Raw genomic sequence first — 26,772 nt, 5'->3', positions numbered from 1 at the left:
TCCGGTTTCTATTGTCCAAGCACGTGGGGCTACAAGTATGACATATCGTTACTTAACTTTCAATTCCTGTCTATCATTCAGGAAAGTGATCTTCAAAGGACCATGGTAACTTCTCATCGAATGACGATTCCAATTTGTGCCTGCCAAGAACCATACAGGATGGGCAGGAGAGGTTGTGATACTTGATTCCATTCATGATCCGAAACTAAAGGATTAAAAGAATACACCAATCCTAAAAACCCATAAGATTAATTGTGGATCTAACACAATTATAATTATGGGTCTTTAGGATTGGTGTTATAAAAATTTCGCCGTTGAGTACTTCGCTGATTCAAACGGAAGCTCAATCGAAGCCGAATAACACATCGAGCCTGGAGTTTCGCATCGAGTCAAGCTTGAGTAGCGGACCACCCTCCCTTGATTTGGTGAAATTGAGCCAGGAGTGCCACATTTTTGGGAGGGACTTTTAAGGGTCGGTTTGTTCCCTTGAAAATCCACGTTTCAAAAGACATTTTTTCCAAAAGATCGCTTGTATCACGTACAATGATGAATGAATGAAAGATGTTTTTATCGTCTCCGATAATATTTAGACACAAATTATTATCAATGATGAATTTTTTTTTCCATTTTCAAGCTATACAAGCAACCACTTTTAGGAAAATGTTTGCAAATTCATTCATTTTTTACGAAACGAACATATTCTAAGCATTGTGATAGCTCTTACTCCAATGCATAGAGATAGTCTTAAAGAATGCTATTTTGACACTGAAACAGCCTATCACATGGGGACGAGTCTCCCGATATTTATGCCATTCAAATCATCAAGTAACTATCAAGTTTAGATTAACTAATCTAAGTGATTTGGTGGCCTTCATTGTCGTGTTCGATTAAGGTAGGCCTTTTGCAACCTAAACAACCCAAATGTTGGAGATGTCTCACTTTAACTATGCTCCCTTGTTTTGTCATCCAATCTTCAAATTGGACTAAATGATAGGACGGCTTGACACTTAGGTCACACACTGCATGTGCGTGTCGGGAGGAGCAATTTTTAGTAGGTCAGTTAATCATCGTGGCATCCGCAAGTCAAGAAGAATAAATAATGTTAGACCGGCGTGCCCAAAATTCAGTAGTAGCTTGAATTACTTAGAATAAAAGGAAGAGTAGAAAGTAAGGGTACTATCCCTAGGAGATTTTGCTCGGGACTGTTCGATTTCACTTGGTGGTCGGATATCTCGAAACTTCTTTGCTTGTGAGGTGTAAAGACCCCATGATAAAACTAATCAAAAAGAAAATTTATCACATAATGTATATGGGCATGTGAAAAATAGGAAAAAGTATAAAAAAAATCATAAACCTATTGCATTTGTGTCAATTCAATTATTACATTTACATGTAGATTTTGAGAAAATTGCACACGGAAAGAACTTAAGAATCAGATTGATGAGAGAAACAACATCCTTTTCAAGGACAAACCTCTCTTTATCCTGGCCATCATCAAGCATCTCCACAAGGTGGTCAGAGATATGAACTTATCACTTGGTTTGATTGATGACATTCCCCGCAACAGGCGTATACAAAGAAATTGGGGCCTTTCCCCTTCTATCTTTGAGGATCGGCCCGTTGCTTAGATTAGCTTTTCTTTTGGCTGTTGTTTCGCTCTTGACTTCTTTCTACCGTGGCCATTGTTTGGCTCTTTAGGTCTTTAGATCCTTCTTATGTTGTGTCTTTCTTGACACTTACCCCTTTTCCCCCCTCGGGACACTTCCAAGTGTAACGATGGGTACGAGGTTTTTGTGTTCGGTCCTCTCTTGTATTTGGCACCTTGAAAAGTTATATACATACTTATCTTACCAAAAAAAAAAAAAAAGAACTTAAGACTTTTAGGGTTTGTTCGTGATTATTTCATGTTAAGGTTGTTTGCATGTTGGTCTTCAAGAAATGAAACATGAGAAGGGGCGAGAAAGAGAGGAGTGGTCAAGGAAGGTGAAGATTATAAGTTCGAATCGTAAGGAGAATGCATGAATTTGTTCGCAGAGTCATCATTAAGATAGAAAACTTTACAGCTAATTTTGTTGGTATTTTACCCGATAATTAACCAGATGGGGCAATTCCACACGAGAAAGCATCAGAAAGTACTTTATTTTATAAAATACATTGGTACATTCTTCATGTAGAAAAGATTAACTATAGAAAACCTCCTGCTAATTGGCCAGAAAAAGAAAAGCATGTTGGACAGAACACAAGTACACGAAGACTACATATTGTCTTATGGAAAAATCAAGTGAGAAAGAGAGGCAGAAATATGGTGAAGAGCAATGAAAGCCCTACCAATCGCAATGGAATTCCTGACATTGACATTCCAGTATGATTTTCATCTATGGGAGAGTTAGAAAGGAAGCAAAATGTTATATGGATTGAATGAAGTTTCTAAGAACTGTCGCCATAACAAGTTGAAAGTACACCATCGTTGCTTGCTAGTGGCTACCATCACCATGAAGCCAACTCGTGTCTCTTTCGAAATTAAAGTTGTCATCTTTTAGCGTCCTTGTCGCTATGAAGTAATTTACAGATAAATGGTTCCAGTACTCTTCTTCTGGCAATCCAAAAAGCTGATTTTCCTTATATGTCTTCCCACTATGGCAAAAGAAACAAAAAAGTTCGGCAGATGCAATCACGGGGAAAATTTCGAAAAAGGGCATCAAGTATCCTAATTTTCTCAAAAAAAGTTTAAAATGGACCTTATTTCAAATAAGGGTTTGAAATGCCCTCTTTGTTTTAAAAAATGACCTCAGTAGGGGTGTTTTTGTCTTTTTACATTTTTCTAATTTTTTCCCATTTTCCTTTCCTTTATTTTTTTTTTCTATCATTTTCCCCATTTTTCTCCTTCCTTCATTGCAGGTCGCCCCCGTCATTGTCTTGTTCTTCCTCCTTCAACAACTCCAATTCTTATTTTGATTGTTCAGCAACAGAGGAATCCATGGAGTCCGCCGTCTCTCTCCACGCTCTCCTCCTCCTCCACTAGGCTTGCCTCCTCCTCTCTCAGCAAGTGTGCATCAACAACAAGCAGCTCGCCTGCGACAAACGACACCTTCACCGAGGGCTTCGCCCGCAACGACCTCCGCAACTCATGCCGCTCTTACGTCACCCGCCGATCCACCCCCTTCTACGCCTCCCTCGTCTCCATCTCCTACCCGCTCAACTCCCAGCCGACCACAACCTCCTCGACAAAAATAAGAAGGCCCTCCAGTTCATCGAAGAAGTCAAGGCCGCCGACTAGGTCCAGAGGCGGGTCCTCGTCGAGATCCACAGCCGCAATGCTCGCATCGAAGTACATGGGCCGCCACGGCCTCGATGGCTAGACCAATCGCGAGTCCTTTAAAAAGCCCATGCCTGTGATCACCCACGAGGACATCTAGCCGGATGCCGCTCGTATCGCCAGGGCAACAAGTCTCCGATCCTCTACTCGCACCCCATTTCGGAGTTCCTCACCAAGCACGGGACATGGCGGTTTTCTTTCTGGTTCTTGATTTTTCCAGCGGGCGTTGGGTGGTTCTTGCTTCTTATCAAAGGTTTGCCGGTTCTTTTCTAAGTTGGGTTGATTCTTGATTTGGAGCATCTCAAGGACGTTCGGAGGAGAGGGCAAGCTGATGCCCACCATTGAAAAGAAGCTGAAGCCGGTGATGGATGGGAGAGAGAAGAGAAGAAAGAAAAGGAATAGGAAAAAGTAAAGTAAAGGAAAACAGAAAAATAAAATAAAAAGAACAAATTTTATAATGCAAAAGACGAAAATATCTCCTATTGGGCCCTCTTTTGAAGTAAAGATGGCACTTTAGACTCTTATTTAAAACAAGATTCACTTCGAGTCTTTTTTGAGAAATTGAGCACTTGAGACCCTTTTTGAAATTTTCCCATATCACTTGAAGAAACAAGTCAATTTAGTTAGACCTTTTGTATTTGTGCCAATTAAATCCATCTAGCCAATTTTAGCCCGAAATTGCTGATGTGGACACCGGTTGCTCCACGTGACACGGCCGACACTAACATGAACATTTTTTTACATTCCTAATAATTTATTTATTTTTTATATTAAGTAATGGGCAAGGGTGTGGGGCCCTCGCGAGGGGCGGTCGGCCGGCAACCCTTGCCTATCCTCAATAAAAAAAAAATGTACAGAAAAGAAAAAGAAGAAAAGAAGTAAAAAATCCCCAAAAAATAAAGTATTAAAAAATATTCACGTCGGCACTCGTTGTGTCACGTAAGACAATCGGTGTCCACGTTAACGATTTTCGAACTGAATTGGCACCAACGTAATAGGCTTAAGATTTTTTTGTGAAAAACAAGTAAGTTAGCATCCGAAGGGCTTTTTTTCAAATTGCATAAAAAAAATATTTACCAAATTAGGGAAAAAAAGGAATTTACCGATGGGGTCCGCTTCGCGGTCTTGGTGCGGAGTGGACCCAACTCGGCAGCCTGATCGCCGAGCAGACCATTGCTCGGCACTATGAGTGCCGAGCAAGTCAGCAAGCAGAGCGCCGCTTTGCTCTCTGCTCGTTTGCTGGCCGTGCGATAGGGGCGCCTACCCTCCCGGCTCGCCGGCGCCTTTAATCGGCGGCGCGGCGGATGACTTTAATCGGAAAGGCGCAGGCACCTTTCATGAGCACTCTGAGCCTTCGGCTCTGCTTAAAAAGCCAAAGCTAAAGACTCATCCCCAAACTCATCCGAGAAGCCTCATCCACAGAAGCTCTTGTTATTTTAGCCCTTCCCTCCTCCGCTGAAGCCTCCCCCACAGAACCTCTTGTTATTTTCGCCCCTCCTCCGCAGAAGCTCTTCCTCTGTTCGCATTACGCTTCCCTCCTCTGCAGAAGCTCTTCTCTTTTCGCATTCTTAGAGCCCCCAAACGGTTCCATAAGCGACAACGTTTATAAGCCCCAAAATTGGAAGTGTCGTGCCTCCTATTGGTGGCCTTTAATTCTGATTTTAAGTGATCTTGATATTAAGTGAACAGTGTGTGGAGTCCACTGGGAGCCCTCCCCTCGCTTTGATTAACTTCGGCGAGATTTGTTCTTAATATCCCGACCAAGTTTTAATCGGACTCTCTAAAATCTCGCTTTGAGCCCTCCCCTCTCCTCTTGTACTCTCCCTCACATAGCTCACGAAGATTTTCTCATATCCCCCTCTTCTCAAGTGCCTTTATTGATGTTAGTGTTTTTATTTTATTGCAAATATTTTCGTCATGTTTAAATTAAATTGGGATTTTTTATTTTTGCAGAAGTTGAGACAAAAGCAAAGCCAACCTTCTTACTCGGTGCTTCCTCTTGATAGTTTGAGCTCTACATTCGGTATGTGATTACCCTCAATAATTTGAGGTAAACCTCGTTATAGTTATTTTTTGTAGTTTCGTAAGTATTGTTTTATTTATTTGATTATTATTTGTACACTGAATAGTTATAATGTTTACGAATTGCGGTAAATAAATAAAAATTACCATAATCTCGTAAAAACAAATTGTCGGGACTCAATTTTGCAACTATGTCCATATTTATTTTGACGATTTTCAAAATTTAAAAAAGAAATTTAGGAGTGTAAAATGATTTTTTGGGAAAATAAAAAAAAAGTTGATCAGATGGCCCGAGAAGCGGGGGCGGGGTTTGACCCGGTCCGAAAAATATGTTTTTAGTAATTTCAAAATTTGAATAATAGAAAATTAGAAAATACAAAATTGATTAAAAATAAACAAAAATCATAGAGACTTTCAAAAAAATGAAGGAAAAATATTAAGAAATTCAAAAAAATAGGAAAATAGCCACAATGAACTGGCCATACACTATTTTGGCCGATGACTTAAAAAATGACGATTTTGCCCTCCCGGCAAATTATATCCCAAAAAATTTGTAAGAAATCCTCAAAATTAAGAAATGGCCACAATCAACTGGCCATATACGATTTATGGTATTTTGGCCGACAACCTTTTAAAAAAGACGATTTTGCCCTTCCGGCAAATTGTCTCCCAAAAAAATTTAAAAAATTCCAAAAATTAGGAAATGACCACAATCAACCGGCCATGGCCGATTGAGGGTATTTTGGCCGACGACTTTTTAAAAAATGACGATTTTTCCCTTATGGCAAATTGTCTCTCCAAAAAATTTTAAAAAATCTTAAAAATTAGGAAATGACCACAATCAATCGGCCATAGGCGATTCGGGGTATTTTGGCAAACGAATTTTAGAAAATGATGATTTTGGCTTTATGAAAAATTGTCTTCCAAAAAATTTGTAAAAAATCCCAAAAATTAAGAAATGACCACAATCAACCGGCCATAGACGATTCGGGGTATTTTGGCCGACGACTTGTAGAAAATGACGATTTTGCCCTTCCGGCAAATGGTCTCTCAAAAAAATTGTAAAAAATCTCAAAAATTAGAAAATAGCCACAATCAACTGGCCATGGCCGATTCAAGGTATTTTGGTCGACGAATTTTAAAAAATGACGATTTTGCCCTTATGGCAAATTATCTTTCAAAAAAATTGTAAAAAATCCCAAATATTAGAAAATGGCTACAACCAACTGGCCATGGACAATTCAAGGTATTTTGGCCGGTGAATTTTAAAAAATGACGATTTTGCCCTTCTAGCAAATCGTCTTCCAAAAAAATTGAAAAAAATCCCAAAAATTAGGAAATGGCCACAATCAACTGGCCATGGACGATTCAAGGTATTTTGGCCGACGAATTTTAATAAATGACGATTTTGCCCTTCCGGAAAATTTTCTTCCAAAAAAATTGAAAAAATTCCAAAAATTAGGAAATGACCACAATCAACTGGCCATGGACGATTCGGGGTATTTTGGCCGATGAATTTTAAAAAATGATGATTTTTCCCTTTTGGCAAATTGTCTTCCAAAAAAATTGTAACAAATTCCAAAAATTAAGAAATGGCCACAATCAACTCGGCCATGGACGATTCGGGTATTTTGGCCAATGAATTTTAAAAAATGACGATTTTTCCCTTCTGGTAAATTGTCTTCCAAAATGTCATCTAAGCCCCTTATGGCTATACTAGGACATTTATTTCATTTGATATATTGATAGTGGTAATGTTAATTTAATAACGTATACGGGACAATATTTACGAAATTATAGTTTAGAAATAATTTCTAATTTATTTATTTAGCAGAATGTCGTCTACATCTTTTGTAATTGTGCACTTGGGAGGTACAATAGTACAAGTTGAATATGGAATTGATTACGAAGGCGGACAATCTACCATGTTCGGGATTGCAAACATATCGACATTTGATGAGTTATGTGTGTCGATTAAGAGCGCATTGAATATAACAGGAAACCAATACATTCAAACAATGGTGTATAGATATCCGGTTATAACACGCAATTGTGTTACATATGACATTACGGAGGTACATGATGATGCTACGATTACGATAATCAAGCAATTTGCAGTGCTATGGGATTTTTGCAATTTTATGCAACTATAGCAGAACACCAAATGAAAGATGATTTCGCAGAGGAAGGTTCGAATGTTGGTGAAGATGATGATGGTCTGCATAATCGATGCGTGCAAGCCGATGATAATAATGATAATGCTGATAATGCTGCTGATAATGATGATGATAATGATGATGATGATAATGATGATGATGGTGATGAAGAAAATGATCCTTGGATGGACTCCAATGACAATGACGAAGAAGATGTCGGATGTGACAATATGGGGGCTTACTATAATCGTAGTGCAGCAATCCCATTTTGCCATTGGTATATCCACCGCCTTATTCGGAGATCGACTTTGACATGATGCAAGACGACACAAGAGCCAAGCCGAGCCATATGTTATTTGATCCATCAAAAGAATTTGATGTTGGCATATTGTTTCCATCACGGGACGCGGTGCGATTGGCTGCAAAAGAGTACTCCCTTAGGAGAAATCAAAATTTTCGCAGTTATTTGACAAAGAAAGACGAATATGTGATAAGGTGTGGCAATCCAAATGGACCGTGTGGTTGGAGGCTCCGCACAATTGCTAAATCGGGTGGCATGTTTTGGAAAATAAGTAAGTATAATGGGCCACATACATGTAGTTCTCATAAATGTCACGGGATCATTGGCACCTTGACTAAAAGTTCCTATGCAGCCGGATAGAAGCAATGGTCGCCGCCCAACCGGATATCAAAATCAAGCCATTGATGGCGAAGATTCAAGATAAGCTGCACTTCAAACCTACTTACCGCAAAATCTAGAAGGCCAAACAAATGGCGATCGCTAGACAATTTGGAGATTGTGATGAATCATACGGTAGGTTGAGGACGTGGATGATCGAAATGGAGAGCCGAAATCTAGGTTCGCATTTTGTGATTGATGATCATATCAACCTAGATCGAGGCTGCACGGTTTTCAACCGGATGTTTTAGACTTTCAAGCAGATGATTGAAGGCTTCTGAAGTTGTCGTCCTATGATATTTGTTGAAGGTACATTTTTATACGGAAAATACCAAAGTACCCTCATTTGTGCGACCTCACTTGATGGAAATAATCATATTTTCCGGCCGGCATTTGCTGTAGTCCATCGGGAAAATGTTGACAATTGGACTTGGTTTATGAATCAGTTGTGGAGATATGTCACTAGGAGAGATGATATTTGTGTAATATTAGACAAACATATCGGGATTCAACGAGCAATGGAGACAAGACGGTGGCGTCCTCCACATGGCCACCATAGATATTGCATTCGCCACGTTGCCAGCAACTACAATAAAAATTTCAAAAATGCCGAAGGCAAAAAACTTGTTTAGATGGCAGGTAAATTCTCGAATTTGTAAATTTCAGGAAAATACATATGCAAAAATTTGAGTACGAAGTACTAATTAATGATGTAATATACAGCTTACGCGAACCAACGGCGGAAGTTCAACCAATTCATGAGCCAAATTAGGGAGTTTGATCCAACCACAGCTGCATGGTGCGATCAGATTCCAAAAGAAAAATGGACAAAGGCTTATGATGAAGGGAGGAGATATGGATCGATGACGACAAATTTAGTCGAATCGGTCAACGGGATGTTGAAGGGTTTTCGTTGTGCGCCAATAGCAGTCATGGTTGACAAGATATTCTATCGGTTGGTGCACTATTTTGATATGAGAAGAACGATGTACATGGTGCGAAAAGACAATCAGTGGAAATATACGCAATTTGCGGGTGCCACGCTCGAGCGAAGCAGTCAAAAAGCAAATAGGCATGCCGTCACATATTTCGACTTTGATAGAGAGGTTTTCGAAGTGACAACCGGACATGATAGATCTAGGGTTCGGGGGGCCACAAACACATAGTGCTCTTAGACTTGCGAACATGCACATGTGGGAAATTTCAAGGGATGAAAATTCCATGTTCACACGTAATTGTAGCATGTCAAGCGTATGGCATTGATTATGAACCGTACGTAGATGAATGATATACTTTAGATAAAACCCTTCAGTGCTATCGGTATATGTTTCATCCATTGGGGCATCTTGATTACGAGCTTGAACCCGACGAGCTGCCATTAGTGTCGGACCCGGGTCGTATTCGGAAGAAAGGAAGGCCCCGTACATCACGGATCGGGAATGAGATGGACTGGAGAAGCCCGAGCAGTAGCACTTCGTGAAATCATTGCACACAATGTGGAAAATCGGGGTACAACAAGAAAACTTGTGCACACAGATCGGTCGGAGAGTAGATCATACTTGCGTTAATTATGTAAATTAGTTTCATGAATTTTTTGTAATGTTATAATATTATTATTGAATTGATATTTATGAAGTTCATTTTTTCCGGATTTTTACATTACATATTTGAATTTTTTTGTAATGTTATCATATCACAATTGCACAATATTTATTCGGTTTATCTATTCCACGTTTTCCATACATATGGAAATTTGTTGTAATGTTATAGTATCACAATTGTGTAGATATGGCACAAAGTACTTACATTCAGCCGGGCCCGGAGGATGGTTACTACTTATTGGGCAAGCCCAACATAGATCTCGGGTTATATGGGACGCTAAGGTAATTGAAGAATTTTCAGTTGATATGTCCTTTGTAACAACATCATCAAAATTGCCACTAACTGTTCATGTTACATTTCACAAATACTTCCGATAGAGGCCCTTAGATGTCAACGAGCGATGCTACATATAGGTGATCTTGATCCCCGGATAGTCCCGTATCCGCAAGCTTCGGGATTTTTTGGCGTTTATTTTATGGTATTCGTGCAGCTGGATTGACATTTAATTACTGCATTGGTCGAGCGGTGGAAGCCCGAGACCCACACCTTCCATATACTAGAAGGTGAATGCACTATCACGCTGCAGGATATTGCGGTGCTTAGAGGACTTCCTATAGATGGACGTGCGATTCTTGGCCTCGGTATTGTGAATTGGGCCACTGTCTATGACGATCTACTCGATGCTCACCCAACCCGGTTGCGTGGCACACGATTCAATTTGAGCTGGTTGAGACAACGCTTTGAAGATCTTCCGCCAGAAGCCGATGACGTCACCATAGTGCAGCATGTACGGGCTTTCATTCTCCGTTTGCAAGGAGGATCTATTTTTGCGGACAAATTAGGTGCCCGAGTTAGTTTGCCGTTTCTTCCATTATTGGCGAACCTCAACGTCCCTACGCAGTATAGTTGGAGTTCAGCAGCACTTGCATGGTTGTACCGAGAGTTATGTCGTGCAACCGACCTAAAGGCGAAACAAATGGGCGGTGCCTCACATATACTTTAGATTTGGGCGTGGGAGCGCTTCGGATGTATCTCACCATCCCCGACGGTTGATGTTCCTTTAGGACATGCATCTTTCGGTGGTCGGTATGTGATCTATTGCATTTTTAGTTCGTGCATCATTAATTCCTTCCAGTGTGTATAATATATAAAAATTGAATGTTTTTTGTTTATGCGGTTAGGAGTCAAGGTTGAAGCACAATGGAGATCCCCAAGCATGCGTTGGTACATATGTGCTACCAACTTGATAGATTAGCATCCGAAGATGTAAGTAATGATAGCAACGAATGAGTTTAATATAATGTTAGCTTTTAAATTAATTTTTCATTTAATTTGATATGTTTTATTACGATAACAGATTATTTGGGAGCCCTACGGTGGCAACATTCCGGAGAATGTATCGGATTACTGCTTGCGGGGACAGGATATTTGGAGGGTTCGTGTACCACTCATTTGTTTCTGGATAGTTGAGTGACATTATCCAGACCGAGTAGTTCGCCAATTTGGTATGCAGCGGTCGATACCTACTCCTCCTAGCGATCACAATGCCTTACATGATATTGACAATAGGCCACCCGGGAAGGATTGGGCAGCTAAGCACGGATGATGGATCGCTATGTGGGACATATGTACCGACTATATAGTCCATGCTGATCCTACAACGGAGGAACTCCACTTTCATTCAGCATATATGGAGTGGTTCCGTAGACATACACGGAAGTGGATTTCTATTACGGGAGATGCAATGGGTTCAACGGTTCGTGCAAATACTTTCAATTTAATTCATTAACTATATTTTTCGTAACATAAGTTATTGTAATTTGATAACATTTATTACTTGTGATATCATTACCAGGATGATGGCGTGGAACAAATCTTACATATAACAAATTCACGTCCATCTCGTCGGGCTTGGGTAGATGTGGGGAGGATAGCTAGGGCAATATTATACGCCCGGCATGAGGAGAGGCGGCTAACGATGATGCCACCACCCCAACCAGCAACTACGGTGGCATCCGATTAGCCCTCACGATGACGATCCACTTGAGCATGTTCGGTCGATCCGGAGGACTCCTCGAGCTCATGTAGTTGGCGATGCCGTCCCTTACACCTTCGAGTATCATAAGACGGATTTCACTTCGGGTTTCACTTCAGGATTAGACCGGACGGGTTTCGATGCAGGATTTGCCCATTTTGCCGCCCCATTTCCCGATGGATCTACTTTTGCATTTCCCGACCCCCAGACTCCGGCTCCTTCTCCCGCTTCTTATGAATCCGATTTCCCTCCTTTTTATTCGAGCTTCTCTGCGGAAGGATATGTACCGTCTGGACATGGCATATTTTCACAAGATATGCCTTCATTATCTATACATCCTCCTCAATCGAATCCTCCTCTTCAGCCTCCTCCTCGTCCGTACAATACTAGACCTGCTGAGCACCGAAGAGAGCCTCGTTGTAGAACATGAGATCATATAGGAAGACGACATCGTTAGTACATGTAATTGCGACAGTCCGATTATTATCTATTATGAAAATAACATGTTTTTCATATATCTTAGTACTTTCATTTTATGAATATTCGTAATTAATTATACTAATAAAATAAGCTTCAAAAGAAATAATTTATAAATAAAATAATTATTATTAAAAACGTAACAAAAATAATGATTTTCTTTTTAAAAAAACGTCGAGCGGAACAAAAGGCCTTGAATCGTCCATGGCCGATTAATTGTGGCAATTTACTAATTTTTGGGATTTTTTACAATTTTTTTGGTAGACAATTTGCCGAATGGCAAAATCCGTCATTTTCTAAAAGTCGTTGGCCAAAATATCTTGAATTGTCCATGGCATGTTGATTATGGCCATTTACTAATTTTTGAGATTTTTTATAATTTTTTTGAAAGATAATTTGCCATAAGGGCAAAATCGTCATTTTTAAAAATCGTCGGCCAAAATACCATAAATCGCCCATGGCCGATTGATTGTGGCCATTTACTAATTTTTGAGATTTTTTACAATTTTTTTGGAAGACAATTTGTCAGAAAGGTAAAATCGTCATTTTCTAAAAGTCGTTGGCCAAAATATCCCGAATCGTTTATGGCCAGTTGATTGTGGCCATTTACTAATTTTTGGGATTTTTTACAATTTTTTTGACGGACAATTATCCGGAAGGGTAAAACCGTCATTTTCTAAAAGTCGTCGGTCAAAATACCCCGAATCATGCATGACATGTTGATTATGGCCATTTACTAATTTTTGAGATTTTTTACAATTTTTTTTGAAAGACAATTTGCCGAATGGCAAAATCGTCATTTTTAAAAGTCGTCGGCGAAAATACCATGAATCGTCCATGGCCAGTTGATTGTGGCCATTTACTAATTTTTGAGAGTTTTTACAATTTTTTTAGGAGATATTTTGCTAGAAGGACAAAATGGCCGGGCCGGACAAAATCGCCGGGCGGGGGTTGGGGCCGGCGGTGGAGAGGGGTTGGGGCGGTGGGGGGCGCACACGCCCGGCTCGGCAGTTAAATCGCCGAGCTGGGTCCGCTCGACATCAAGACTGCCGAGCGGACCCCAAATCAGTAAAATCCTTTTTTTCCCCCTAATTTGGTAAATTTTTTTTTTTTTTCGCCCAATTTGAAAAAAAGCCCGCATCTGAACTTCGGTTACCGGAAAGGAAATATTAGAATCTAAAATGGATTGACTTTCGAGTGAAACAATCAGCAAGTGTGTTTTGGACCGACAAGTCAGTCTCCACCTAAATCTCAGTGCCTACAAGTCAAACTCAGGAGACGAGACCCCCGGCCATATAACCCAAGGGAATCAAGATCTGACTAAGATGTAGCCAGACTGAAAAGTCTTCCACCTTTGCTTTCTTGCTCGTCAATCCGCAAGGACCCACCTGAGAAAAAAAGGGGACGAAGATGACGACAATGGCGGTCCGTGCAACTGAGGTTTCGATCTCTGCCATTTTCGTGGGGCTTCTGCTTCTTCTCTCTGCAAGCGTCGTGAATGGCGAGGTTCATTACCGTGATTTCGTGGTGAGTCTGCTTCCCTTTTTCGCCATAGAAGAAAGCGAGTTTTAACCTAATATATTGCTTCGCTTCACTTCAAACTTTTGAAGCTTTCTCAGTTGGATAATGTCTCATTAAGAGTGGATATTCTCTGGCTAATGGAGTCTTTAATTAATGAAACGTATTAAGCTACGCGTGACTGGGTTGTACCTGTGGTACAGCTGACGGAGAAAAACTACACGAGGCTGTGCAGTACGAAGAGCATGTTGGTCGTTAACGACAGCTTTCCGGGACCGACCGTTTATGTCAGGAAAGGCGACACTTTGTACGTGAACGTCTATAACCAAGGTAGCTACGGCATCACCATCCACTGGTAATCTCTCTCTCTCTTTCAGTCTCAACCTCGTACTAGTCCTAGGTTTGGTATCCGACATGAAAGTTCGTGGCGCATGTCGGTTTTCCATATTGAGTTCATGAATCGGTCTTCGCACACCAAGTTTAAGCCAAAAAAAAAAAAAGGTCAGTGAAATGTCGGTTGATCTATATACTTTTACCTGAAAATAAAAACAAATCGCCTCTCAACTATTTTTTGTTTGGTTCAAAACGTTCATGTATTTTTTTTCAAAATGTGCTACCGTTGATGGTAACAAAAGAAACGGCGCATCCAACCATTGCGATGGACAACACGAAAAGTTGGTACACAGTAAAAGACAATAATTGGAGTAAGACTATTGCCATGGCCCAAAAAACAGAAGCACGTATATTCATCTGTTGATTTTACTCCAGGAACTTCGTACTTTTAGGTTTACATAGTGCTTGTCCAATAAGATAAAACATTAATATTCTATTTGTTTCGTGAAAAAATGAGTAATTTAGAAAATATTTTTTAATAATTTTCAAGAAATCATTTTTTTCAGAAAAATAGTTGATTTTTCTTTATTTGGTAAAATGTGAGTGTTCGGATCTTATTTGAAAAATAATTCAAATTCCATGATTTTATTGGAGGCAAAAACGAATTCTCATTTTTCAATTACATTTATTTTTTTCTCTATTTATTTTCTTTTTTCCTCCTTCCACCATCGCGACATTGTCCATCCCTATTGGCTACATGCAACCATGGGCGAGCTCAAGCTCGCTAGCCGACCGGCCATCGCCGAGGCCCTACGATCGGCAATGGCGGAAGGAAAAAAAATAAAATAATAAAATAATAAATATTGTGCTTGAATTCTTTGTTGATTGAAAAGTATTTTTTGTCAAATAAATCATTTGCAACCAAAATAGATGAAAATCTGAAAAATTAATCTTTAAAAAATACTTTCATGCAAACAAACGTACCGAAAAAGGATATCGACAACAAAAGAAACGGTGGGTCCAACTATTGCGATGACAGCACGAAAAATCGGTAGAGTAAAAGACAATCATTGGAGTAAGACTATTGCGATAGCCCATCCTGTCCACCTTATCAATCTCACTATTTTTCTGCCCCAGTGACCGGTTCTAATCCTATGAACCAATCGTCAAAATATATCACATCAAATTCGCTTTGAACCATGAACTCGAATACAGGCATGCACCTAATTTGAACTTAGATTTATCCACCTAAGTAATCTTGGAACAAACTTATTGGCTCGATCATTCTTGCTTGATTAGTTACAACTGCCAACTCCGATTTTCGTTAGGCACGGAGTGAACCAGCCGAGAAATCCGTGGTTCGACGGGGCCGAGTACGTGACACAATGCAATATTTTGCCGGGGACGAATTTCACGTACCAAGTCTTGTTCTCGGAAGAGGAGGGGTCGCTGTGGTGGCATGCTCACAGCGAGTGGGCGAGATATAGTGTTCATGGGGTCATCGTCATCCATCCCGTCGACGGAACGTCCTACCCATTCCCGCGACCCGATGGCGAGAAAGTGATCGTACTCGGTACGTGCGGCAATCTCGCCTGTAGTTTTCAAAACAGTTTATTTCTTTAATGTGGCACTATTACTGGATACTTTGTAGCATCTTGGTACACGGAGGACGTTTACGCGACCATCGCCGAGAGGCTCGCCGAAGGAGCGGATTTACTGGTGTCGGAGGCTTACACCATCAACGGTGAACCTGGAGACTTCTGCGAATGCTCCAATGGTACATCTTGTTTGTGCTTCTTTTTTTTTTCTGTGGGGCAGCAATGGCCGCTGGCTGGCCCTGGGCGAGGTTGTGACATCCAGATCAGGCAAGGGCTTTTTTTGCCAGCCCCCAAGGCAGGCAAGGGAGTCCCAGTCCTCGCTCATGGCCAGCGAGGTTGGCCCGCGATCCTTGTTGGCCCTCAACCCGAAAAAAAAAAAAAGGATAAAAATGAAAAAATATTTTTAAATATTTACAAACTGTTCATGTCAACGCCGATCATGTCACGTTGGATGGCCGGCGTCCACATAAAAAATTTCCGGCTAAAATTGATCGAATGACCTCAATTGATACGAATGCAAAAAGGTCTTGATTAAATTGATATAATTAAAAAGTTTAGGATTGAATTGATATCAATAGAACAGGTTTAGAAATTAATTGCTACTTTTTCCAAAGTTGGATACTTTATGTGCATGACATGTGTTACCCCTAAGACTGCAGGTTCACTTGATTTCTTCGTTTCTTTTCCCTTTGTTGTGTAGAAACAACACACAGGTGGACGATCGATTATGGCAAAACCTATCTCCTCCGCCTACTCAATGCCGACATGAATGCGGAGCTCTTCTTTGCAATTGCGGACCACAATGTCACCGTCGTCGGCTCTGACGCGGCGTACCTCAAGCCTTTCTCCTCGGAATTCGTCTTGATTAGTCCCGGACAAACCATAGACGTCCTGCTCACGGCAAATCAGCCTCCGGGTCAGTATTACATCGCCTCTAGGCAATACTACAGCAACATGTTCAAATACAGCGGGTACGATCACACCAACGCGACAGCGATTCTAGAGTACAGTGGAAACTACACTTCCCCGTCGACTCCCTTTTTCCCGTCCGGTCTTCCGCCGTACACGGACTACAAAGCAGCGACGAGCTTCGTGCAAAGTATGCGGAACTTAGTCAATCCCGCTGATGTTCCGATGGATGTAACCACTCGCATGTTCATCACCGTGTCGCTCAACCAATTCATGCTCAAAATCAATGATACGACTGACGAAGCTTACCCATCTGCTAGCGTAAACAACATCAGTTGGTATAATCCTTGGACCGACGTACTACAAGCATATTACAGGTTAGCTCTGCTAAATTGTTATTATTATGATTGTCCTTCCTCATTGCTCAAAATGCCAAAAAAAAAAAATGGTTAATAGTGCGAATTTAGATGTTTAAATCAATAAGCGAACGCAAAGTTCACTAAATTTATTTGATCTCAAGTATTGTTTCTACAATTGTACTACATATCGATTGCAGGAACATCAGCGGCTTCTACACGACGGATTTTCCCGATGATCCGCCGACTTTCTTCAACTTCACCCAGCATGACTTGCCTCTCAACACCACGGCTGAACCGGAGAGAGGGACGAAGGTGAAGGTGCTCGAGTACAACGAGGAGGTGGAGATAGTGTTTCAGAACACCGACGTGATGAACTCGTCCGAGAACCATCCGATGCATCTCCATGGCCATAGCTTTTATGTGCTCGGCACAGGGTTCGGCATCTATAACAACGAGACCGACCCTCTAACGTTCAATCTGGTCGATCCGCCTTATCAAAACACCGCTTCAGTGCCGAAGGACGGATGGCTTGCCATTAGGTTTAGGGCGAACAATCCAGGTTAGTACAATACAATAACACTTGGTCACGTTATCCACTACTCTTCCGCATCTTTTCCCTTGATGGCAGGGACAAAACTTAAGCTAATCGAATCTTAATTCTCCATCCCAAAGGTTAATGCTGTCGTGTTTTCCTCAGGAGTGTGGCTATGGCACTGTCACTTGGATAAACACCTCACTTGGGGCATGAACGCCGTGTTCATCGTGAAAAACGGCGGCACCGAGGACACCAGCATCCGCGATCCCCCGGCCTATATGCCCCCATGCCGTCCCGACTCCAGACTCCGGCTCGACGAGTTCTCTGGTTCGGGTGAGAAGTTGTACTTGACTTCGATGTGATCAGAATTGATACCCTTTTCGAGGCATTAGCACAGAAACTCTCTCTTCCTTTGCCGCCGTCTACAGTGCTAGTAAATAGTTCGCCGAGCGCATAGGACGTCGGTCCTTGAAAATAGTTTGATTGTGCAATAATTACTCGATTTAGTCTACTTATTGGCATAATTTTATGTTCATATTAATGGCGGCCCCTGGCCTGTCTATGAAGCCTGTCGATGAATTTGACATGATTTCAGCTTCTTCTTCTTATTATTACTACTATTGTTGTTATTATTGGAATTGGTTATGATGTGATTAGGGGTGGCCATGGTTTTAGGGTAGAATCTAGAATTTGGAATCGAATATGTGGAAAACATGTCTGGTTCCAGGTTCAAAGATATTCGAGGTAGGTTTCAAATTCTAAAAATTGGAGAATCTGTTCTAACGGGTAGGTTTTGAGTTCTAGGTAGATGGAATCTAGAACTTGTAACAAGTTTTTGGGTTTTTCTTGGTATATGTATTCATGTGATCCTACGATATTTCATGGCGCCCGATAATGAGTGTATAACCCGAAACCATTAATTTGAGTTTTCATTTCCGATAATATCCATGACTGAAACTTTTACTTTATTAATGTTTTATACTTATACGTGTGTTTAAATATAAGTGAATTATAGCAACAAGTGACGGTCATTAAAGGTAGGACCTGTACAAAACCTGGAACCGCTCACCCTTAATTGTGACTATTTTGATTCATGGACTATAGTTGTGTTGGTCATATTTCTATTGAGCCCATTTTACTAATTATGTACAGTAGGCCCAGACGCAGAGGCCTCGGTTTAAATTAGAGACTACGAAAGTCGCGCCTTGTTCGCGCACATCATTTCCCATGCACGACTAAAGAATTTTAAGCTTTTTATAGTCTCTGATTTTTCGTATGTTGAAGTGACTTTTGATAATTGTTTACGCCTTTCCCGATGAATTAAGAAATGGTATTTATACTTCAATCATATATTTTTAAATGTTAATAATCGCAAATATAGTTGTATAAAATAGAAAATTACATCTCAAATTGTAAAAGTTAAAAAATCATAGATTTACGGTTAAAATTAAAATTCATCTCAAAGAAGATTTGTCACAAATGTATCGGTTTAAGATATTTTATGGTCAAAAAAATAATTTGGGGTAAATTTATCACGTATGTGCCCGTTTGGAGTTTACTATAGTCAAAAAAATAGTTTGGTGTAAATTTATCACATGTGTAGCAATTTGAGGTTTACTATGGTAAAAAAATAATTCTAAGTAAATTTGCCATAGAAATACCAGTTTAAGATTTTTCGTGATATTAACCCAAAAAATTTTGGCCTTTTCCTAAACATTTTATTATCTAGCCTCTTTTGTTTTTCCCCCTCAATTTTGGTCTTTTGTTCTTATGTGGAGTCCACCTAGCGTCACATCAAATTTTTCGATTGATCAAAATTGATGAATGTCATGGAAATACTTTATCGCAAATTGTTTAATACAAATTTTAAGATTTAATTACACTATCTAAAATTTTTTAGACTTGATTACACTTTAGCATCAAATTTTAGAACTTCTAATGCATTTATCCTAAAACGAACAATAGAATAGAGAGAGAGAGTACTATTTCTTCAACAAAAGGGCCGAAATAGGCGACTTGCGCTAGCAATTCAATTTGGGTGATTTACCCTAAAGGTCTAACTACAAAATGTGTGATTTGAGTCATAACTACTCTGCATCTCTATATGACTTGAAGTTTCGAAATTGGCCAGCCAATATCGGTTAAGCAATATAGAAAGTAGGAATTCCTCTCTAGTTCGCTCATAGCGTGAATTGAACGTGCAATCTTATGAAATGGGTAATCACTTTATCATTTGAACGTACAATAGACGTGGCGACAGGTCGTGAACCGGCGGTTTCGATTCCGAGCCGGTTCAAGGCCCGGTTCCTGTTCTGAATTTAAAATTTAATTTAAAATAATAAATTATGAAATAAAAAAAATAAATTATCAATTATAAATTATAGTCAAATTGTACATTGTAATCAAATTTGGGGGGAAAAAAAAGGAAGAGGAAATGGGCTTGAACTTAATGAATTATCATTAAGCGCCTACATATCTTATTGGGGATAGAAGAATCAAAACCTATATGGTTCTTTTACCTTTAATAACCCCAACTTACCTCATCGTTAATCGTCGCTACCCATTGTGGTATCCGTGGCGGTAGTATCTCCACTATCATCATTGAAGAATTCATTGTCTCGATCCAGCTCTTGTTGTCGAAATTTAGCCTTTGTCTAATCATGGACACAAGCTTAAGCCTCCACAGCATCCGAATTTAATCTTGAATAGCGGTCGTCCAAAATTAATCTTCCAACGCTAAATGTTTGTTCAACTGCAACTATTGAAGAATGAGTTGCTAACATCTGTCTTGTGAAGAGAGCAATGACTAGGAATTGGGTTGAATGAGTCTTCCACCACTCTAGAATTTTGAAATCTATGCTATGTTTGGAATCACGGAACTCAATAGCAATGGTTAAATAATTTTCTAATTCGAAAATATTACATGTTGCTCCCTTTTGTCTTTTTTATCTATTAATTAATAGATTGTACCTTCTACTAAGTCTATCACTCTCCTTCCTTTGTGAGGCACTAGGTTGAGAAGATTCACTATCACATAAACCATATCCACTACAAAATTCATTATATAATGCTACTATAGCATTTTTTTTACCTCTACTTGTATAGTTTTAATATCTACTGTTTCATTCAAATGTAAATAATAATAGTAATAATCATTCATATAATCATACAAACCATCTAATTTAGTACGTGGATCGAAAACAATAGCAACCAAATAAATAAGAGGAATGCATGCATAATAATGTAGCAATTTTGTTTTCATTGCTATAATAGTCGGAGTTAATTGAAAATCTTGCTCATATTCACAAAAAATACCGGTAATGTTAACACGCTCTATTAAAAATAAATGCATAGTAGGATAATAAACACAAGATAATGTATAAGTTGCATCATTAAAAACTTTCAAAAAATCTAAATATTATTTTGCAAACAACCCAATCTTGAGGGAGCAAAGTAATTTCAGAAATATTATATAAAATAAACGTACATAATAAATCTTTATAAGCAAAAGATTGATGAAGTAACTCGTAAGTAAAATTCCAACAAGTTGGAATATTTTTTGGAAATCTTTTTGATTTTTGTCCATTTGATTTACAAAATATGCCACATTCTTTCATAACTTAGGGAGGACTCTATAAAAATTTAATTGCTCTCTTTATTGGGGTGAGAAAAGTTTCAAGAGTTCGTAAACATCTTGTACATATAAATTTAAAACATGGCAAGTACATCTAATGTGAAAAAATTGTTTGCCAAAAGAGGGTTTATAAATATTTTCTAAATCGAGAATGAAAGTGGTATTTGACACAGCATTATCAAAACCAACTGAAAAAACTTTATTAATCAAATTATATTATTCTAAAACTTGCATAATTATTCTATAAATATTATTGGCGATATGCCTTTCATCAAACATTTGAAATGCAAGTACTCTTTTTTGAATGTTCCAATCGTTACCTATCTAATGACATGTGATACCCATATAAGAATGAATTTGTTAATGATCACTCCAAATATCGCTACCTATATACACACGTCCATTGAAATTCTAAAAAAAAATTTGCAAAGCTTTTTTTTTTTTTTATACACCCTAGAAAGTTTGCATTTAAGAGCAGTTCTCGGAACAAGTTTTGCTTGTGGAGTACATGCCGTGTTGATCAAAAAATTCAAACCAAAATTTTCACCAATAGTAAAAGGTAAATGTTTAATGGTAACATATTGAGCTAATATTTCTTTATAAAGTTCATCACTATAACGAAATAAATGAGAAGTGTTAGGATTGGCGTACTCAAAAATTTGTTGTTGTCTGGTGTCGATCCCCACTTGCGTTGCATGTTTTTATGTTAGAAACCGACGGTATGTTCTATATCCGTTTTTTTTATTAAAATTGTATGATTTCGTACAATATTTATAATTTATCTTGTATTTGTCTCCGCTTACATGTACCTTGTCGAAGTGTTGCCATAAGTTGGATGTACTCTCCCGGGCTTGCCGTTCTAGCTCCTTTGCTATTGACGTTTCTTCGACGCCGGTAGAAGGATGAAAACTTTCTTGCGTTGGGATGTGCTCGACGTTAGGAACATAGTTGATATTATCATCGTCGTCTACCCAACATGTAAACTCACGAGGATCATGATGTTGAGGGTAATCGGATTTCCCCATCCCCATCGGCATCGAGCTCTTTCCCTTATCACCAACTCCGCTTCCACTTGCCATTTTTTTCAAAAAATTGAGCGGAAAGCCGATTTAGAAAATTGGCACAATTGAACCGGGATTGAGCGGATTGAGAGAATTGAGAATTGAGAAAATTGAGAGAATTTGTGAGAAAAAATGAAATGGGGGATATGATATTTATAGGAAATTTACAAAAGAAAAAAAAATAAAAAAAAATTTGGGGGAGTGCAACGGCTATAATATGGCTGTTGCATTGCAATGGCCATAAGAAGAGAGAGAGGGGGGGAGAGGAGGGGGCCCGGGGGTGGTGGGCCCCGTGGAGAGAAAGAGCCAACGGCTCTTAAGTTTTAAAAAAGAGACCCAACGGCGGCCTCTTTTTTTTTTTTTTTTGGCCGGTTCCTAAGTTTTTAAAACCGAAACCGGCTTGTGAGGGGCCGGGCCGGTTCCTGTTCTGATTATTCCACAGGCCGATTCCGGGCCCAAATCGGCCCATGACCGTGTCTACTCCCATCACATGATAACGCCAATAAGAACGTCCCTGTCAATCTTGGCCTATTCGGTGCAAAATACCCAGGTCGAAACAGTACAAGGAATGGGACAATGATTTTCTTAAAGATTGCCAGTCTGCAAATAGTACGAGATTTGTTCACTTACTGTTTGCTGCAAGAATTGACACGCTTGCAGCTGACAGACTTGCAGTCACCATCTACTACTACCCTTTGCAGCCGCAGAAATTGCAGTCACCATCTACTTTCTTCGTATGTTTCAAATCAAACTTCCTTAAAAAAAATTGTTGAGGGATAAGAAAGCACCTATGAGTTAAACTTGTAATGAAAGAACATACACGTGATAACGTTCATGTCATAGATTTCATGGTGACTTAAACTAATATAATTTGATTTGTTTCTAAAGCACTTCTTCCAAGCAGAAATGGAAATGAAATAAATAAATTTCAGTCTGCAGATAGCACGAGATTTGTTCACTTCACGGCTGCCGCAGGAATGGACAGGTTTGCTGAGAGTTGCAGTCACCTTTAAATTTGGGGAATGGCTGAGAAAGCAAGAAGTGATTAAATCAAAGCCTGGAGGGGACATGGCTTTCCTGTACACGCTCAGGATGGGGAGGGGTCGGAAACTACAGTTCTTTCCCACTTCATCAAAAGTCTTCCTGTGCCATCAAATTCGAAGTGGGACCAAACTCTCACCTAACCCTAACACGAAATTTAAGACATGACACCACATCGGTCTCCTGGCTCCTCTCTCTCTCTCTCTTTTTCTCTTCAGTAGCTTTGCCCTAGTCACCTTTCTTTCTATTTCTCCTGTCCAAGACCAAAAAAGAAGAAGAAGAAGAAGAAGAAGAGTCTTCTTATGTTCCTTATCGAGAAAAAAGAATATTATTGAATATTTTTAGGGCATGAACGATAATCATTTTATTTATTTATTTTTTTATCTTTCTGTTTCCAAAAATAGATTTGTAATAGAAATCCATATGATAAATTAATTTTATTTTTCTGTTTTCAAGACAAAATTTTAGCTTAGAAATAAATTGAGAATAGAAATGAGAAGTTGAAATTTTCTACTTTTATGTTTCTAGAACAGAAATAGAATTAGAAATAAGAATTCTTCTAATTGCTTTCTCTCTCTCTCTTGTCCCCGTCGCCGACCACTGTTCATCGGTCGCCGGTCGAGGCATGGCGATCGCCAACCATAGAAATTTATTATATTGTTATCAAACGAATTTCTATTTCAAGAATAGAAATTTGTGCCATTATCAAATACGTTTTTCTATTCGGAAACTCGTCCAAAAATAGAAGAATATTTATGGCTAGAAATAATTCTCAAGAATAGAATGATTATTATTCACACCATTAATATCTATGAACTCAGTATAACTTGTTAATGATATAGATTTCATTAGGTTATCGATATAATTCACTTAATGCTCAAGCATAATTTCATTTCACACATGTGACTTCTCTATGTTAGTCATAGTATATCTTATGTTACTCTTGTGCACGCCGAACTCAGCGGGTTATGTATGATGTTACTAAAAGAAATTATCGTATTTCGATGTGTCACATGTCCATAAGAAGATTTGATGCATCGTATTGTGGAGCCTATAAAAAGGTAAGATTATTCGATGCGATAGATCGTACCACTATGTCGTGTCAAGTTATATAAGTGTTCTATCACGAACTCTCTCTCTCTCTCTCCTTTTACTGTCGTTTGACAGTGGGAAAAAAATTTCTTTTGATGTAAGCCACTTCTGTCTTGAGATCACTCTTCAACCAATTAGGGACCTATTCAAAAGTTTCTTCCATCTTTTTCTACTTTCTTTTGCTTCTACCCCATTGGTACTCCCCTTCCCTCCATCCTAACCTTGGTAGCTCAGCTAGTTTAGACACTAGACGGAGCTGGCTCCACACACGCACATTTGACAGAATCTCATGAACCAATAGTCCTCCTCCATGTTTGATCAAACCTGCCCAATGTTTCCCTCTGGTTTTCTCACCACCTCTTGCCCTCCAATCTTCCCAGACAAGGCCAAGCCAGCACAGAGAACACAGAAGTGAAACATGGGCGTGTTCAGACGAGCTCTAAAGTTACTGCTTTGGCTATCTCTGTCCTGGTTCTTTCTCTTTGTTGCCCATTGTCATGGATCAAGAAGCACCCACCATACGTTCGAGATCAAGCCAAAGCAATCTCCTGACAATGGGCTCGGCCACTTCCTGGGGTTCTTGCCCAGACACTTCCCAGTACCAGCGTCTGGTCCTTCAAGGAAGCACAATGGCATTGGCTTGCAAAGCTGGACTTCATCATCATCATCACCGTGAAGATTTCGTCACAGATATAAAGTTTTGACAAGAAGGTGATGGATGATATTACTATAATTGTGCCCCTGTCTTTCTTTTCTTTTCTTTTCTTTTTTCTTTTTTGGGTACCCTTTTATTTCTTCTTTTTTGCCCATTTTGTTGAAGCAAAATGGAAAAGGTTGTGTTGTTACTATGTACATGGAGTGGTTGGGCAAAATCTTTTTTGGAGATTGAAGGACATGGTTTGGGGTGGATATTATGTTGACTTTGTACATGAAGATTGAGCTGCTTGCTCTCTTGCTTTATTTGCAAAAGAAGATCAAAGATGGAAAGATTCAGATGTCCCCAATATCTTCTCAAGCCTTAGCTTCTGCGTTTGGGTCTTCTTTTCCTTTACTTTCTGGACATGTTCTTGCTGTCGCCATGCAATTGCAGACACGATTTCTTGTCCTCCTTATCCACAACCATAAAGATGAAAGATAAAGAGTACAGCAGTTGATTTCTCTTATGGTGGAGAATGCATTATTTTGTAGGATTAAAGCATAGAAAAGTGAACAATTTCCAAATGATTCCGCATCAACACGATATAGGGGATCCAAAGTCTCAGGACATGATTGAAGCTTGCATTGGATTCGAAATATGTTGAAACTGGGGTTTTGAAGTTTGCGAATGTATACATACATATATAAAAGAAAAGGGAACTTCATGATTGTTGGCTCCGCAACATTGTGATTGCCTTTTACATCTTTGTGATGACTGGGTATATTAAGCCAGAAAAAAAAATAGAGAGATACAAATGAGCTTATCTATGAGCGAATCGTCCAAAGAATTGCCAGGTGATACATCGAGGATGGTTTATATTGTAACTCACGGTACGCGTGATCATTTTTTAGACAAATTAAGAAAATTTATGAAAAAAAATTATAAAAATTATCCTTGTCGGTGATTTACGGTCAAAATGGCAGAAATGATTAGATTAGCAAATCGTCGAAAGGATTAGGACTAAATTAATCAAATTGAAAGGTTTAAAATTGAATTGATACAAGTGTAATAATTTAAGATTTTTTTTTTATAATTTCCCCCTTAAAATCGCTATAAATGTATATAATCTTCATACCACATAAGTGCATTGTGTATGTAAATACTACATATCAATCTAATGGCCATACTTACGCACCGCCACATGACAATGTGGTCTTGAATTTGTTACAAAGTCCAATATAAAAACCTAGACTATCATATGGAAAAAGAGCACATGTATAGTCAACATCTTTAATCAAGTGCAAGCCGCATTAGGAGTGACACGTGTTATTTGGTTGATGCATTTGGTTGACGCGGGGCGAACACACATACGCAAAAAGGACAACACTGATTCAAATATCGTTTTAGAAAATCCAATCCAAAAAAGTTTCAGCTTTCTCTTTGCGTGGGGAAATTTAATATGTTAGATATTTTGCGTGAGAAATATTATGTGGCAACGAAAGAAACTGGACATTTGTAAGAGGGATACGCATGGATTGATATCGCTGTCAAATTAGCTGGAAGGCCTTGAGGGTAACGCATAGAAAGGGCCACCTCTAGAGATAGCCCGCAGGGACTGGGTCTTACGTAGCTGAAATCCATGTCGATTCGGTGACGACAAGACAACTTCATCAAATCTGTCACGGGTAATCAATCAAACAGTAACCGAGAGCCACGTGGTCATAAAAAACTATCCAAAATTTTTTAATCTACTATCCTTTTGTCAATT

At 39.3% G+C, this 26,772-nt stretch overlaps 1 protein-coding gene across 1 annotated transcript; it reads left to right on the top strand.

The window, feature by feature from the left end:
• The first annotated feature begins 13,669 nt into the window (after window positions 1–13,669).
• Window positions 13,670–18,147, top strand: LOC115726360 (laccase-14-like). Its single transcript, XM_030656196.2, has 7 exons — window positions 13,670–13,814; window positions 14,009–14,160; window positions 15,467–15,711; window positions 15,790–15,915; window positions 16,437–17,022; window positions 17,202–17,563; window positions 17,702–18,147. Exons 1-7 carry the CDS (start codon window positions 13,698–13,700, stop codon window positions 17,899–17,901), a joined length of 1,788 nt encoding a protein of 595 aa, XP_030512056.2. The 5' UTR covers window positions 13,670–13,697; the 3' UTR covers window positions 17,902–18,147.
• The last annotated feature ends 8,625 nt before the right edge of the window (window positions 18,148–26,772 follow it).

The sequence above is a fragment of the Rhodamnia argentea genome, chromosome 1 (genome assembly GCF_020921035.1).
Source record: "Rhodamnia argentea isolate NSW1041297 chromosome 1, ASM2092103v1, whole genome shotgun sequence".
Classification (NCBI taxonomy): Eukaryota; Viridiplantae; Streptophyta; class Magnoliopsida; order Myrtales; family Myrtaceae; genus Rhodamnia; species Rhodamnia argentea.
This window is presented reverse-complemented; position numbering and strand designations above follow the sequence as displayed.

What these genes read in the sequence shown, in the direction of transcription:
- LOC115726360 (XM_030656196.2), top strand. Translation starts at nt 13,698, where the DNA reads ATGACGACAATGGCGGTCCGTGCAACTGAGGTTTCGATCTCTGCCATT. An exon ending in CGAGAAAGTGATCGTACTCG is followed by an intron (nt 15,712 to 15,789) that starts GTACGTGCGGCA and finishes GATACTTTGTAG; the next exon opens with CATCTTGGTACACGGAGGAC. An exon ending in CTTCTGCGAATGCTCCAATG is followed by an intron (nt 15,916 to 16,436) that starts GTACATCTTGTT and finishes TTTGTTGTGTAG; the next exon opens with AAACAACACACAGGTGGACG.